Source organism: Mustelus asterias, chromosome 14, assembly GCF_964213995.1.
Source record: "Mustelus asterias chromosome 14, sMusAst1.hap1.1, whole genome shotgun sequence".
Taxonomy (NCBI): domain Eukaryota; kingdom Metazoa; phylum Chordata; class Chondrichthyes; order Carcharhiniformes; family Triakidae; genus Mustelus; species Mustelus asterias.
Window position 1 is genome coordinate 85,509,437 of NC_135814.1, and position 15,534 is coordinate 85,524,970.

The window sequence follows — 15,534 nt, forward strand, 5'->3', positions numbered from 1 at the left end:
GTGATCCAAGCTGGGAATCGAACCTGGGTCCCTGGAGCTGTGAGGCAGCAGTGGATATTTCTTGAGCCGAGTGTTGGCTCTCACGAGCTGTCTATTTTTGTTTCTTCCTACTTGTGAAAGTAGGAAGAAGAGATTGGGGTTGCTGCAAGTGATCAGGCTTTTGGCTATCTGAAGTTATTTGTGACCTTGCACGGGATTAGCTCTAACCGCGGTGCCTTGCCCCTTTTCAATGGCGCACTCACTCAGCCCTGAGCAGATTTTCGTGAATGAAAACCCTGGGCCAGTTATCAATCAGTGGGGCACGCCCGGCTCTCTGATTGGCCGGCACGGCCCATTGTGTGTATGTATCGAGTTCGCAGCCTTTGGCCAATCCGAGCTGCGGATTCTTCAACGCCGTCCGCCCATTGGCTGGCCCGATGTTGCCGCGCGGACCAATGGACTGGCGTACACCATGATTGACGGGCAGACTAACCAATCGGTGGTGCCGGCGTTCCTCTGGAGGGGGCGGGGGAGAGAAGTCGCATTCACTGAAACTGAAGCAAAAAAAAACCCATTCAACTTTTTTTTCAGAGCGGCGATTTGGGAGTCCAAGTGCGTGGTGTTTCTTTTAATTGCTAGAAAGTGTATATTTTTGGGAACAAAACCCTTGAGTAAACACAACACCAGGCCCTTCACAGGTAAGCAGAAGAGATATTTGATGGTGCAGGGTTGATTGAAATAAAGTGGATGTTTTTATTTTCAGCAGAATGGGAGGGAGGGGGGGTTAAAGTGTTGCTTCTCAAAGCTAAACATAGATGCTAATGTTCGCTTGTGTTGCAAATGTTCGCCATTTTCTCCTAACACGTCTCTGCTCTCTGGAGAGTGGTGCCCGTCGAAGTGATTTTGTGCAAGGTTTTTTTTTGTATTTATTCCATTTGGGAGGTGAGCACAGGGGCGGCTGCCTTGGCCGCTGGGGGGGGAAAGCGAGTTGTTGTTTGCAGTGTGGGAGGCGGTGGGCTCAGCTGAGTGAGTGAGTGAATGAGTGTTTTTTTTTGTGAATGGGGCGCTTGGATCCCGTTACGCTCCTTCCTACCTGTCGTCAGCCTCTCCCATTCATAATTTTCTCTTGTCTCTCTCAGGAGGAGCTGCAGAGCAAAGGGAAACAAAACAAGCCAAATAAAAAAGAGAGAGAGAAACCTCACCCCACTCTGCGAGTCCATGTTAATGGTTTGCAGCAGGACTTTTAAGAGAAGACCAGCTACAAAATGGACGGATTTTACGACCAGCAAGTTCCTTTTGTGGTGCACAGTGTACCGGTAAGCGAAATAGAACAAATGTTCACTTTCCTTTTGAAGATGTTGTATTTAGAATTCACGAGTATTAAGAAAGTTGCACCTTATCTGTGTTTTCATTTTTTTTGGGGGGGGGTGATGGTTTAAATGCGCTAGGTTTTTTGTGTGTGTTCGTGTTAAGTTCTCTCAATTTTTCCTACGTGGATTTATTTGGCAGAAAACACGCGTGGATGAACTTCGCGGCCGACAACTGAACGACAGAAAAAGGAAATTTGTGGAGACCGACCTCGCTCACGATTCTGAAGGTAAATATATCTTTTGGTTTGGATTCAATGGTTACTTTTCACGTTGGATACTCTGCGTGTTGCAACGACTTTTCTTTTTGTATCGTTCTTACCTCTGGTCTGTTTCACCTTTCTCAGAACTATTTCAAGATTTGAGCTTGTTGCAAGAAACGTGGCTTGCAGAGGGTAAGTTAGGCGTGTTTTTTTTTAAAAAGATATAATCTTTAAGCTATGAAGCCTGAAACTACATATTTTGTCTTTAGCAATAAGAGATAAAATGTAGAAGTGATTGGGGAAAAATGTTAGAAATCTTTTCCTTTATTCTTTTTCTTCTGTAGCCCAAGTTCCCGAAGAAGATGAACAGTTTGTACCAGATTTTCAGTCGGTTAATTGTAAGTATTTTTTTTACGGGGGTGGTTTACTGATTTAATTTGATATGGTGGCTATCTTAATGCAATTGCTGTGCCGGTATAGCCTTTTCCTTGCTGCCTTGGAAGTAGCCTAAGTTTAAGATTTAACCCTTTATTCGTGGGGGTCTCAATTAATTCGCTTGGATTTCGCCCCCGAGTGTTAATCAGCTGTAAATAGTCGGGGAAGGTGGAGTGGGATGTTACCCAGGCATGGAAAAAATATTAATGCAGAGCTGTATTTGTAATGTGTCTGTCTTATCTTAATACCGGTTACTAAATTATTTTCATTTTTTTAAATTGAAGGTCTTTTAGACACAGTATAATCAATGACTAAATTATTATTTCAGTTTTTATTGGAATATTAGAAACCCAGCTATATATCTTATTGTGTGGGGGATACTGTTGAGGTTAACCTTATTTGGAGAGTTGGCGATAAACTTGGACCACCCATTTAGAAGATTTTGGGCATTTCCGATTTGATCCTTTTTCTTGTTTTTCACTAAAATCTTGATATATAAATCTGCAGAGTCTGCTTAGAACTGTTTTGGGTCTTTGTCATGTGTTTCGCAAGTCTTCATCTGGTAGAGAGGAATCCTACAGTACAGAAGGAGACCATTCGGCCCATCGAGTCTGCACCAACCACAATCCCACCCAGACCCTATCCCCATAACCACATGCATTTACCCTAGCTAGACACTAAGGGGCAATTTTAGCATGGCCAATCCACCTAACCCATACATCTTTTGGTCTGTGGGAAGAAACCGGAGCACCCAGAGGAAACCCACACAGACACGGGGAGAATGTGCAAACTCCACACACACTGACCCAAGCCGGGAATCGAACCCAGGTCGCTGGTGCTGTGAGGCAGCAGTGCTAGCCACCATGCAGCCCCAATGAAGTAATGGCCTCGGTAGCTATTCGTGGGTAGGAGGGAAACAGTTTAGTGAATCCCAGATAAAGGCAAAATACTGCGGATGCTGGAGTCTGAAACCAAAACAGAAAATGCTGAAAAATTTCAGGTCCTACAGCATCTGTGGAGGGAGAATAGAGCCAACATTTCAACCCTTCATCAGAGTTGGTCATCCAGACTTGAAACATTAGCTTGATTCCCTCTCCACAGATGCTGTCAGACCTGCTGAGATTTTCCAGCATTTTCTGTTTGTTGTAGCGAATCCCAAACTTGCTACACCAGTGGGAATTACAATTTACTATTGCAAGGTGGGCCTTGGGCAGAGATGAAAAGTAGTGAGGAACAGATGAATCCTTGTGCCATCTAAATGCCAAGTGAGTAATCAACATTCTAGTTTCTGGAAGAAGCAACAATATGTGGGTATATATTTCAAATATAGACCTTTTGATCACTGAGGACATTATTGCCTTGGTTTTAGCTGCTGTAGTTTATGAACTTGTCATTCTCCTTTCTCTTCCTGTCTTGCCATCCTAGCATATACCAGTTTATGAACATTTAACCACCTTTCCTTTATATCACAGTTTAGAAGACTGTCAAAAGTGATTAGATTTAGCTGGGATCCAGGTCCTATGAAATCTTCCAATGACTAAACCCGTATAAATAGATTCAGTGAGGGTGAGATTTGTTGTTTTCCTTTTCGTCCTTTCATTTTTGGCTGGCTCCTGGATAATTGTAGACTCTTGTAACAGGCTCGTGAATAGCTTAATATTTTGGGTGCTGAGAGGAGGGGTTGGCACAAGGCCAGGGGGCTTCTCGTGTCTGTTCAGATTTATAATGATCCAATGAGTGTTTAGCGTTTAACTCTTTGTCGGCATACTGACATAAACTAACCACAACTTTTAATCTGCATTCATTTTACCTTAAACCTGGAGATCCTGCCCATTTCTCTAACAGGAGTGGTTCTCTAATATTTTATTATATTATCTGGTTGATCGAGAATCATTACTGAAACTTGACCAGCCGATGGCAGCTTTAGATGCTATTAGTCATTGTGATTGTCTCTGGCTTTGGATAGCTGCCTGTGTGTTTTGTTTCCTTTTTAATGTGGTGAAGTTTACCACAATGGAACAGTCACGGCAGTAATTGAAAAGACTTGCACTTAACTAGTGCCTCTCGTGACCTTAGGATATCCAACTTCCAGTGAAGAACTTCATGAAGTATGATCACTTGTAATGCGAGAAATAGTTACAGCTTTATGCAGTATTACTGGGCTTCCTTTTCTACTATCTCTGGTTAATTGTGCTTGCAGACTGCAAAGGCTGCATGTTTTTGCGATGGTACTGTGGTTTTTCCACATTGACTTTGTCTTGTTCTAATTAACAACACTTTAAGTATAACACTTAAGTAACAGGGTCTCACTTTGGTTTTTCTTTAACCCAAACTATATTAAATGTGATGATTTAAGTCAAGAAAGTGTGCTTTTCTTGCCTTTTGAATTTGTGTCACTGATGCAGAAGTGACTTGCAGCAAACCTGCTTCACTCAGGAACATTCATCCTTTTGCAATATTGTAACCGCTTGGAGAATCAGGCAAACTGACCCGTGAGCATGCTGTTTATTGGAACCACATTGTAGATTGGAGCCGTGACTCTGACAGCGCACCATGGATTTGATGCTGTTAGAATTTCTGATCTCAGCTGTGCTGTTACGTATTGCCCGTGACTTCTGTATAATTCCCAAGAGCCAGTTTCAAAGCCACAAGGGAAGCTATGGGAACAGGTGACCTGACTTGCTCTATCAGGGAATAAAGAGTGGTGCTAGGATATCTTAGGGGGATGGCAGGGGGGGAGAGAATGTGTTACTTGTCCAGAAGCCCATCCCAAAACTAATGTCAGTAATCAAGTTCCTTTGCACAAAACCCAGAAGCACTGTGCAGTGCAATAATAGCCCTATTTGCTTATAAATAGTGACTTTCACAGAGTTGTTGAGTGAAGCAATGGTAGAGGATATGCATGTTTATTGACAATAATTGGGATGCAAATGTCTCTTTTCATTGCACCCCCCCCCCCCCTCCAGTTGCTACTAGGTGAGATGAATCTTTATTGTTCACTTCCCTTTCCTTCCAAAACCTGTTTATGCAAGAAAGTAATACTGCCACTCCAAATCTCTCCAAGTGCTGTCGAACAATGGATAATGCTACTTGATATGAAATGGCATTCTTCCAGCATAATGTGCTGTTGAAGCAGATTTTGCCTAAGCAACAATGCTATCTCTCTTAATTTATGAGAAGCACGTTGACATTTTAACTAAGTTGAAGTTTATTTTGTGTTGAATGCTCTCTGTGGAATAAGGGATTTATCTCTCCCCCCTGCCCCAACACACTCAACATTTCATTCCCATCACTTGTGGAGTACTTGGAAGTCAGATGATCATCAATTTGAAGCAGTGCTGGTAGCCTGGAGAGCCTGGCTTTGATTCATCATACGGCACTCAATTAGTTTTAATGAAACATTTAAAAACCAACCTCCATTACAGATTCTGATCGGAAGGGAAGCCTTGCAATTGCATTGTAAACGGGACCTTTTGATCAGCCTAGAATTATGATCCGCACCCTGGAAGCTGCTGCTTAACAGTCACACCAGAGAGATAATAGTTCTTTAAAAACCTTGTTTTTTTTTCTTTATATTAAGTACAGTAAAAATTTGCCGGGGTTCACCAGAAAGCTTTATATCGAAAGAATGCAGGAAAAGGCTACATCTTTTAGGCTGAATTCTGTTCTATGAAATCATCATTGCTTAAAATATATTTTGTTGGCTGCTATCCAGATATGTCTGTGTGCAGCATGTAATGAAGCAGATAGCGCTGGAGTTGTTGGCTAAAAATGTAGCTTGTTAAGTCAGATTTCTGAAGTTGTGCCCTGTTGCAGTGTGTACGAGGCAGGTCAGACTGATCTTCAACATCACAATCCTCCAATCCCTCGGGAGCTGTGGGATTCACTTGAAACATCTTTTTACAGTGTGAAAGTGATCTTTTGGTATTAACTGTGCCAAGTTCAAATTCAATGCAGCTAAGACCTGCTTTAATTAGCTTATAGGGTTATACAGTGGTGGAATACAAGCTCCATTTCTGATAGCTGGCAGAGTGGTCTAGAAATTGATGCCTGGCATGTACTCATTGTTCATGGAAACCTATCTATCTTTCTGCAATCCTAGAGTCCTTGGTGCAGTAGGCTTGTGCTGGTAAATGTGCATGAGTCTGGGTGTGGATTGTATACAGATGGTGGTACTGTGGGGTAATGTGATGGATGGGCATGCTGTATGTTGGAATGGGAAGGGTATTTTGTTTAATGAATTTTAGGTCCCACACAACATTAGTTTAAACAGCACACAAAAAAACTGACTTCATGCACATAACACCTTCCAGAGCTGCCTTGAATTTTCATGTTTGTATTGTGTGTATGGCCACTTGCTGTTTGTGCTAATCGTTATGTAGGTGAAGAGTTAAGGCTATTGCCGTGAAACTGTGCCAATATTTAAGCAGGAGGAGGAAAATTCTGCTTAGATTGTAGCTTTCAGATAAAGCATTGTTGTGGTTTGGGCGATAGCCATCTCTGTCTGATTCAATGCTTCTTTATTGATAATTTGAGATGGCTGGAGGCACAGAATAGATTGATATAGATATAAATGTTCTTCTAAACTAAGCCATATGATTAGCATGTTCTAATTCTGACCCTGGCACTTCCTCAACAGTACAATTGTATGTGAAAATGATAGTAATAAGATGTATATTAACCTTGGAAGGGGTGGCACAGTGCTTGGCGCTGCTGCCTCACAGCATCAGGGACCTGGATTCAATTCCAGCCTTGGGTATCTGTCTGCGTGGAGTTTGCACATTCTCCCTGTGTTTATATGGATTTTTGCTGGGTGCTTCAGTTTCCTCTCACAGTCAAAAGACATACAGGTTAGGTGTATTGGCCACAGTTGTGCGTGTGTGTGTCCGTGTCTGTGCCCCGCTAGCGAAGCTGAGCTGGGGCAACCCAGAAGCCCCAGACATATATGCTGCCTTGTTGGACAATAGAATAGTGGGTAGAGGTACCACTGGTGAAAAAATGGCACTACACAAAGTCAGGCCTTCACGAACCTCCATGCTGAACGTGGTGTAAAAGTGGGTTTTTGTTGAATAAAATAGGTCATGCTTGGCAGGGAACACTTGGTTTTGGAAGTCAATAGAAACTCTAGTTATACAGTGAAAATTTCGGTTTCGCAATTGCCTATGAGTGCACTGGTATCAAAGAGAATAAATGTTCACTGAGTCCCCTTTAAATCATATATTCACCCGGAATCCAGTTTCGGGTCTGAGCTGGCCTCTATTATAGGCAATTCAGAAGTTGTGCTGATTTAGTAATACTGTTTGCATGATGTAAGCATACATATTCAACACAGAAAGCAGAACTAAATGCAAAAGAGTAATTTGAAATTGACGTATTTTGAATGGAATAGGGACCCCACTCTGGCTTGCTATTGACCCTGTAGTTCCACATCTGTAACAATGCCTGTCTCTACCCCTGCTTCAGCCCGTATACGACTGAGATCATCTTGTTTGTGCTTTTTTGCACTTCAGGACTCAACTATTCCAATACTCTACTTGCCAATCTCCTATCTTCCAATATCCCATCAACTGAACCTAATTGAAAACTTTACCCTAACCCTCTCTCACAATCCCACCCACTCATCATCCCTGCGCTTGCCGACCTATAATGACTCCCAGTCGCCAAATGCCTCCATTTAAAACTTTCATCCTTGTGTTCAAAAGCCCTCCATGGCCTCACCACTCTATCGCTGTAAGCTCCTCCAACCCTTCTTAATTCTGACCTGCTGTCCATCTACCCCTTTCTGTAACTCTCATCATTGTCTTTAGTTGTCAATGCCCTAAGCCCTGGATTCTCTCCCTGAATCTATCTCTCTCTCCTCCCCACTCACCCTTAAACCAATAGGTTTTCTGTCCCATTGCCTTATCCTCTATCTTGATGTCAATTGTCTTTCTGGTTACCTTCTTGTGAAGTGTTTAACTACATTGAAGCCATTGTAAATGTAAGCTGATATAACTAGCTCCTGTTATATTTATGGCATGCAAGGTAGAAGAAATTAAGACTTTCTTGACTTGAAGATTGTGGTTTGGGGGCTAGTGAATTTGAATGTTTCAGTTAGCTAAGAAACCATTAATGCTAAGTTTGCCCCTCATCTCAGTCTGTGTTAATTAACAGCAAGTATTCGGCTGGACATGAAACCTGGCTTGTAAAGTGCATGCTAATGATCTTTAATTTGCTGAAGTGTGATGCTGTAGCAGGTGCTAAACAAATACAGAGCACAATAATTGGTAAGCAATCCTTTTGGCTTTTCTTTATTGCTGCTGATGTCTGCAGTGGTGAAATGTGCTGTTACCAAAAGACAGATTGATTGTACAATGTCACATTCTACCCACAGTGACTGCAAAACAAAAGGTGCAACATTGACACAAACTATCATGGTGACTAAAAGACAGCGAAGCATAAGGCACTTGAGAAAGTACAGCAGTAGCTCGGTCCTTACATGATGCACCGAGCACATTAAATGACTTGGTTATTCATCTCATTACCCATACCCTGCTCACTCACAGAAAATTATGTTTTTGGATAGTGAAGTGGGGGTAACGTAAAGCGATAAAAGCAAAATACTGCGGATGCTGGAATCTGAAACAAAAACAGAAAATGCTGGAAAATCTCAGCAGGTCTGACAGCATCTGTGGAGAGAGAATAGAGCCAACGTTTCGAGTCAACTCTGACGAAGGCTCATCTGGACTCAAAACGTTGGCTCTATTCTGTCTCCCCAGAGATGCTGTCAGACTTGCTGAGATTTTCCAGCATCTTTGCAACGTGAAGTGATTTGGTTTCTGTGCCACCATATTCTGAGAGTCCAGTTTGTTAAAAATGCAAGTTGTAGTTTTCTTCAACTTGGAAAGAAATTTGTACATTAACTGCCACAGTTGTATATAATTACAAGGCAGATAATTTTTCCTCTGATAATTGTAAGTAGATTTTATTTGCACAGTTGAATTCCTGCAGTCAGCCACCAGCTGTGTTTGTGAAGCTTATCGGCTTATTCGTCTGTGGGGAAGTCATCCCTTAGTGAACTGTTGCATCATCTGCTTAGGAAAGATGGATGGAAGCAATTAGCCCAGGGCCATAGCCCATTGTGTAGTTTCTTCTCTGGGTCTGGCTGCGGTGATCCACAGCTTGATTGATGTTTAGAATTGATTTAGCCGATGTTAACGTGCATTGGTAGTGGTCTTTGGTAAAGGTTTGGCTCTGGCACCAATTTTGTTTTGTGCCAAAAATTTTGAAAAGATAACTGTAGCCTTTTGCTGATAGGCATCTCCAAATACCAAAGGTATATGCCACAAGTAATGTGGCAATTGTAGATCATGCAGGTGGTGCTGGGCTAGTTCCAGGCTGCAGTTCTTTGTGGATACATTTAAACATTGTTTAAGGTTTAAAGTTTATTTATTAATTATTTACTTATTAGTGTCACATGTAGGCTTACATTAACACCGCAATGAAGTTGCTATGAAAATCCCCCAGTTGCCACACTCTGGCACCTGGGGGAGAATTTAGCATGGCCAATACACCTAACCAACACATCTTTCGGACTGTGGGAGGAAACCGGAGCACCTGGAGGAAACCCATGCAGACACGGGGAGAATGTGCAAACTCTGCACAGACAGTGACTCAAGCCAGGAATTGAACCCGGGTCCTTGGTACTGTAACCTGGTGTTGTTAAAATTCTTACTGTAGGGCAACAGTGCTAACTGCTGTTACAACATATAGCTTTTTGGGAAATAGATATATGTGGATGATATAGATCAATATGTTTCTATATTATTTCTACAGTGATAGTTTATGTATGCATACCAGAATATGCCACAGTATGAATACAGTGCTTACAATTCCATTTCCAGGAAACATGAAGCATATTAGCCACACATGTTTTAATGCCTGCATTTTTAATCTTGGTATTATTAAATTTTCTCCTGCATTTGGTAATGAAGTCTAGGAAATAAATTGTATGACTTGTTCTTCATAGGTTTGAGTGATAATCCTGTAGGTGATTTTTAAAAAACAACTCTCATTCCCTGGGAAGGGTTGGAATCTCTCTCTGGGGAGTGAAATTCAAACTTGGAAAGATCATTAACTTTCCCACAAGGTGTGAGGGTCAATGTCTGGCCTTTTGTTTTGAACGGCCTCCATCTGTAAACCATTCACTCTCTGTGAAAATATTTCTTCACAGTAAACTTTGAGCTTTGGAGTGCAACAGTTAGATCTGCCTTGTCTAGTTAGTGAATCCGATACACTACAATAAGAGAATTCATATGTTATCTGCTGAATTTTGTGGATAGTCATTTAGTGTGTGTGAAAACGAAGTGAAATATGACTAAGTATTCAGAGAATGTGGATTTATACTGATATTTAAGGATGTGTACTTAATTTATAAATATTGTGGAATGTTATAAATTAGAGAAATCTAACCATTGCAGACTCATCCTCTGTATTTCAAGTTGGGGCAGCATGGTGGCACAGTGGTTAGCACTGCTGCCTCTCAGCACCGGGGACCTGGGTTCGATTCCCGGTTTTGGTCACTGTGTGGAGTTTACACATTCTCCTCGTGTCTGCGTGGATTTCCTTCAGGTGCTCCGGTTTCCTCCCACACTCCAAAGATGTTTGCCGTGCTAAATTGCCCCTTAGTGTCAGGGGGATTTGCAGGGTAAATATGTGGGGTTACGGGGATAGGGCCTGGTTGGGATTGTTGTCGGTGCAGGCTCGATGGGCTTCCTTCTGCACTGTAGGGATTTTATGATTTATGGGGATCCACTTTTTTTCTACATTTCTTTCCCCTCCCCTGCAAAAAAAAATCTCTCAACATTTATTGCATATAAATAACACGGTTCCGTTTACAGTCAATGCGCCACCACCTTTCAGCTGGACAATTATAGATGGCCTTTAATGTCCAATCACGTTCTAGTTGGTGCGGATTCATCATTTATCTATCTTCGTATTACATCTGTCAGTTTCTGCAGCTAGAGTTACAAAAGTCAACTTATTTTCTTTCAGTGGTATTTCATGGACCGCCTCCAGCCAAGGTCAAGCGAGAATCCGACGGCCCAAATACGGATGTGTCCTGCCGTCACAAGCAGCGCCTCAGTTCTAGTTATGGTGAAAACTGCCTCTACAGTTATAGGTACGCAATGTGTTATTCTTAGATTTGAGCAATCCTCAACTCTTTGTGCTTTTTGCTTCCACAACAACTGTCATTTCATTAGCTGTGAAGTGCTTTAAGACATTGAGAGTGTCAGTGATGTGTCATACAAGTACAAATTTTTTAAGTTGCCTTATTTTTTTCTGCTTTATTTCGCTCCGAGTCTTTACTACCCTCCCCACTCCTCATCCTGTACCTTGGCTCATTAAGTGCCCTTGCTTCTGCTGTAACTCCAGCTGAGCCTGCACCATTCTTCCCTTCAAAGCTTTTCCCTTTGTGTTCTCCAGTGATGATTTTTTTTTTGTGGGTGATGCGCGATATAACTCACGAGGCTAGAGATGCTCGAGGAAATAAAGGCTTTTATTGACTACTACAATAGAGCTACCATATATAATACACGACCCCAGACTGAAGGGTCCCAGACAGAGCAGTGACCTTTATACCTCTCCCAGGAGGCGGAGCCCGACTGGGATGTACCATAATAACTATAATACAGGTAGAACAGCCCAACCCTAACCCCAACAGTAACATGTAGAACAGCCCAACCCTAACCCCAACAGTAACATATATACAAACTCATAGTACTGGCCAGACCCTGGCTCAGTACTACCTGGTGGGAACCAACGATGGTTCACCACAGTGGGGCATGGCTGTCGCTGGCTGACTGGCATTTATTGCCCATCCCTAGTGGCCTGAGGGCAATTGAGAGTCAACCACATTGCTGTGGCATCACATGTAGGCCAGACAAGGCAAAGATGGCAGATTTCCTTCCCTAAAGGGCATGAGCAAACCAGATGGGTTTTTCTGACAATCAACAATGGTTTCATGGTCATCTTTAGATTCTTAATTCCAGATTTTTTTTAATATTGAATTCAAATTCCAACATCTGCCGTGGCAGGATTCCAACCTGGGTCCCCAGAGCATTAACTGAGTTTCTGGATTAATAGTCAGCATTAAACCACTAGGCCATGACCTCCCCTTCAAGTACGTCACATCATGCTTGTCACATAATCTTTACTCATTCTGATTTTGAAGCAATTGTTTGACAGTCAAGTGAACATCCCCATCATCTATCCTGGTGCACATGTGTTCCCGCAACTTTATTTCTTACTGTACTTTTATTATTCTGATAGTCACACGGTCTATAGCACAGGGAGGACATGCTTGCAGTTTCAAAGGTGGTCGGGGGTAGGTGGAATGTGGAGACCACAATCCGATAGCCATGGCCCTGTTGAATGGTGGAGCAGATTTGAAGGGCCGAATGGCTTACTACTCCTTGTTCATCTGTATGTTCGTAAACTGTGACTCAGGCTGACTGGGAGTAGCCTATTGCTCCATACATTGTAATGATTACAGAACTACTTGTAAAATACACTGAAGAGTGAATTTTGCCACGATAAGAAAAAGATAAAAACACAAAACACTGGATAAACTCAGCAGATCTGGCAGCATCTGTGGAGATGGCCCAATTCTCCGACTTCGCTAACAACCGGGATTCTCCTGTCCCGCTGCACTGAATGGAGATTTGGCTGAATGTCAAATTGTTCGTCGTCACTGGCAGTGGCGGCGGGCATGAATGGCCGGAGAATTCCGGCCAGAGTTTGGGATCTAATTTACAGAGTGAGGATGGCTGATTGGTATAGTTGTTAAATTAGTCCAGCCTAATTTAAATGTGCATGTAGACCAATTTTTGAAGGAACCCTGTGTTCTGAAAGACAGCTCTTGCATGGAAAAATAATTAAGGTAGATTTTAGATTCTTTCCCACGGTTAGCGTCAGCAATTGAATTTTAGCCGCACCTGCTGTGAGGGTACTACAATTTTCCTCAGTGACTCTGGGTCAGGGAGAGGAAATTACACCAAGGCTGAATGGGTGGTTAACAGTGAGGCAGTGTCTTGGGCTACAAGAAGATATAGATGGAATGGTCAAATGGGCAGATAAGTGGCAGATGGAATTTAACCTTGAAAAGCGAAGTGATACAGTTTGGAAGGAGTAATTTGACAAGGAGATACTCGGTGAATGGTAGGACACTAGGAAGTTCTGTGGAACAAAAGGACCTTGGCGTGTTTGTCCACAGGTCTCTGAAGGCGGAAGGGCATGTTAGTAGGGTGGTGAAAAAGGCACATGGGACACTTGCCTTTATCAATCAAGGCATAGATTACAAAAGCAGGCAAGTCATGTTGGAGTTGTATAGAACTTTGGTGAGGCCACAGCTAGAGTTCTGTGTGCAGTTCTAGTCACCACATTATGGAAAGGATGTGATTGCACTGGAGGGGATGCAGAGGAGGTTCACCAGAATACTGCCTGGGGTGGAACATTGAAGTTATGAAGAGAGATTGTGTATGCTTGGGTTGTTTTCATTGTAAGAAGTTTAACAACACCAGGTTAAAGTCCAACAGGTTTATTTGGTAGCAAAAGTCATTGGAGCAGAAAAGACTGAGGGGTGACTTAATCGAGGTGGCATGGATAGAGTGAATAGGGAGCAGCTGTTCCCCTTGGTTGAAGGGTCCGTTACGAAGGGGCATAGGTTCAAGGTGTGGGGCAGGAGGTTAGGGGGGGGGGGGAATGTGAGGAAAAGCTTTTTTACCCAGAGGACGGTGGAGGTCTGGAATGCGCTGCCTGGGAGGGTGGTGGAAGCGGGTTGCCTCATATCCTTTAAAAAGTACCTGGATGAGCACTTGACACCTCATAACATTCAGGGCTATGGGCCGAGTGCTGGCAGATGGGATTAGGTGGGAGTTCAGGTGTTTCTAATGTGTCGGTGTGGACTCGATGGGCCAGAGGGCATTTTCTGTGCTGTATTGTTCTATGCGATCTCACTCCAGTTTCTGTTGGAAAGTACCTGACCTGGCCTGAAGTAGTTTCAAATGTTGCTTTTCACAATCTTAACACCCCCAATCCCAAATTAAGGCTTCACTTTAGTGAAAATCACGAATCATGGAGAAATGATGAGGAAATTGTACCCTGAGGAATGTGGCCTGGTTGAGAAACTGCTTTTGAATAGATTTGTATCGTATGGGCTATCATCGAAGGTGACACACAAATCGCCTCAGGGCACACAGTTTTACATAAAGAGCTGTTAATTGTAACAGGTTGATGCAGACTATTGTATTTCCACTCAACTATTCACCAATGCTAACCTAAAATGCAAAGTGAATGATGTGCTAAGTGAAACACCAGCAAAGTATCTAATCTTTGTGCTTTTTCTATTTGCAGTGCCTATGATAGGAAACCCCCCGCTGGGTTCAAGCCATTAACTCCACCAGCCACCCCTGTGTCTCCAGTCCATCAGAATTCCCCTCTTTCTCACCTCTCCCCCCCAGCAGTGCCAGCCTCGGCCCATGGCCCGATATCATCCCCCGTGCAGCCTGCAGTTCCCGCGTCAACTCCACAACAGCAGCAACAGACCTTCGCAGTACCTCGACCTCCCCAGCCCCCACTTCAGATGTCGCAGACCCTGAGCGAGTCCCAGTACACGCCAGAGCACAGGTAAGAATGTGCTGACGGTTTATAGCAGTCCCAACTTAGTGCTTAAAAGTGCTCCATGAATCTTGCAAGAAAATAGTGGCCCCAGTTCCTGATTACTTTTTGGATCTGCGCATGTTGTGAAATCTTTTCCCCAGTCAGTTCTGTCTCACTGTGAAGATTTTGACCCCTGGTCTCTGCTTCATCCCACAATCTCAGTCAGGCCTGCAGGAGAAATGCCACAGTTGACAGTAGCATTCCTTGTAATAGGAAACGAAGAAATCATTGCCCAAAGGCAATGGGTGTCGCAGTGGTGAGCACTGCTGCCTCACAGCTCCAGGGACCCAGGTTCAATTCCAGCTTCAGCAACTGTCTGTGTGGAGTTTCGAGTTCTCCCCATGTCTGTATGCGTTTCCTCCGGTTTCCTCCCACAAGATGTGCCGGTCAGGTTGATTGGCATTGCTAAATTGCCTCTTAGTCTCAGGGAGATTAGTAGGGTAAATGTATGGGGTTATGGGAATAGGGACTGTGTGAGATTGTTGTCAGTGCAGGCTCGATGGGCCGAAAGGCTTCTTTCTGCACTGTAGGGATTCTATGAGTCAAAGCCCTACTGCAGTGAGGACAGCCTGCATTCAGTTGTGATGGCCCCTGTGGTGGAATAGCCAAGCTCCACTGTCTTGGCTTGTGAAAACCTGGCAAGATGAGTGAAGAGGCTAGCTGAGGAATTGTACCTCAGTGTGAACCAAGACTTTGAATGGAGGCAGAAGGGCAAACAATGGTGAGTGTGGGGGGAGGGGGGGTGGCACAGTGGAGAAGGGAACATTTACTGGAGAAGCTGATCTTGGTGCACTTTATTCCACTGGAATGTGCATTCTGAACGAGGGGGGTAAAACTTACCCCAAGATGCT

The 15,534-nt window shown here is 43.3% G+C and overlaps 1 protein-coding gene across 1 annotated transcript in view; it reads left to right on the forward strand.

The window, feature by feature from the left end:
* The first annotated feature begins 568 nt into the window (after positions 1-568).
* The window catches only part of LOC144503832 (ETS translocation variant 5-like), a 34,349-nt gene continuing 19,383 nt past the window's right edge, over positions 569-15,534 (forward strand). The window contains exons 1-7 of the mRNA XM_078228760.1: positions 569-677; positions 1,119-1,295; positions 1,489-1,576; positions 1,694-1,741; positions 1,894-1,947; positions 11,018-11,144; positions 14,378-14,650. Coding sequence (XP_078084886.1) covers positions 1,245-1,295; positions 1,489-1,576; positions 1,694-1,741; positions 1,894-1,947; positions 11,018-11,144; positions 14,378-14,650 — 641 coding nt within the window. The 5' untranslated portion in view covers positions 569-677; positions 1,119-1,244. The remainder of the gene's footprint in view (positions 678-1,118; positions 1,296-1,488; positions 1,577-1,693; positions 1,742-1,893; positions 1,948-11,017; positions 11,145-14,377; positions 14,651-15,534) is intronic.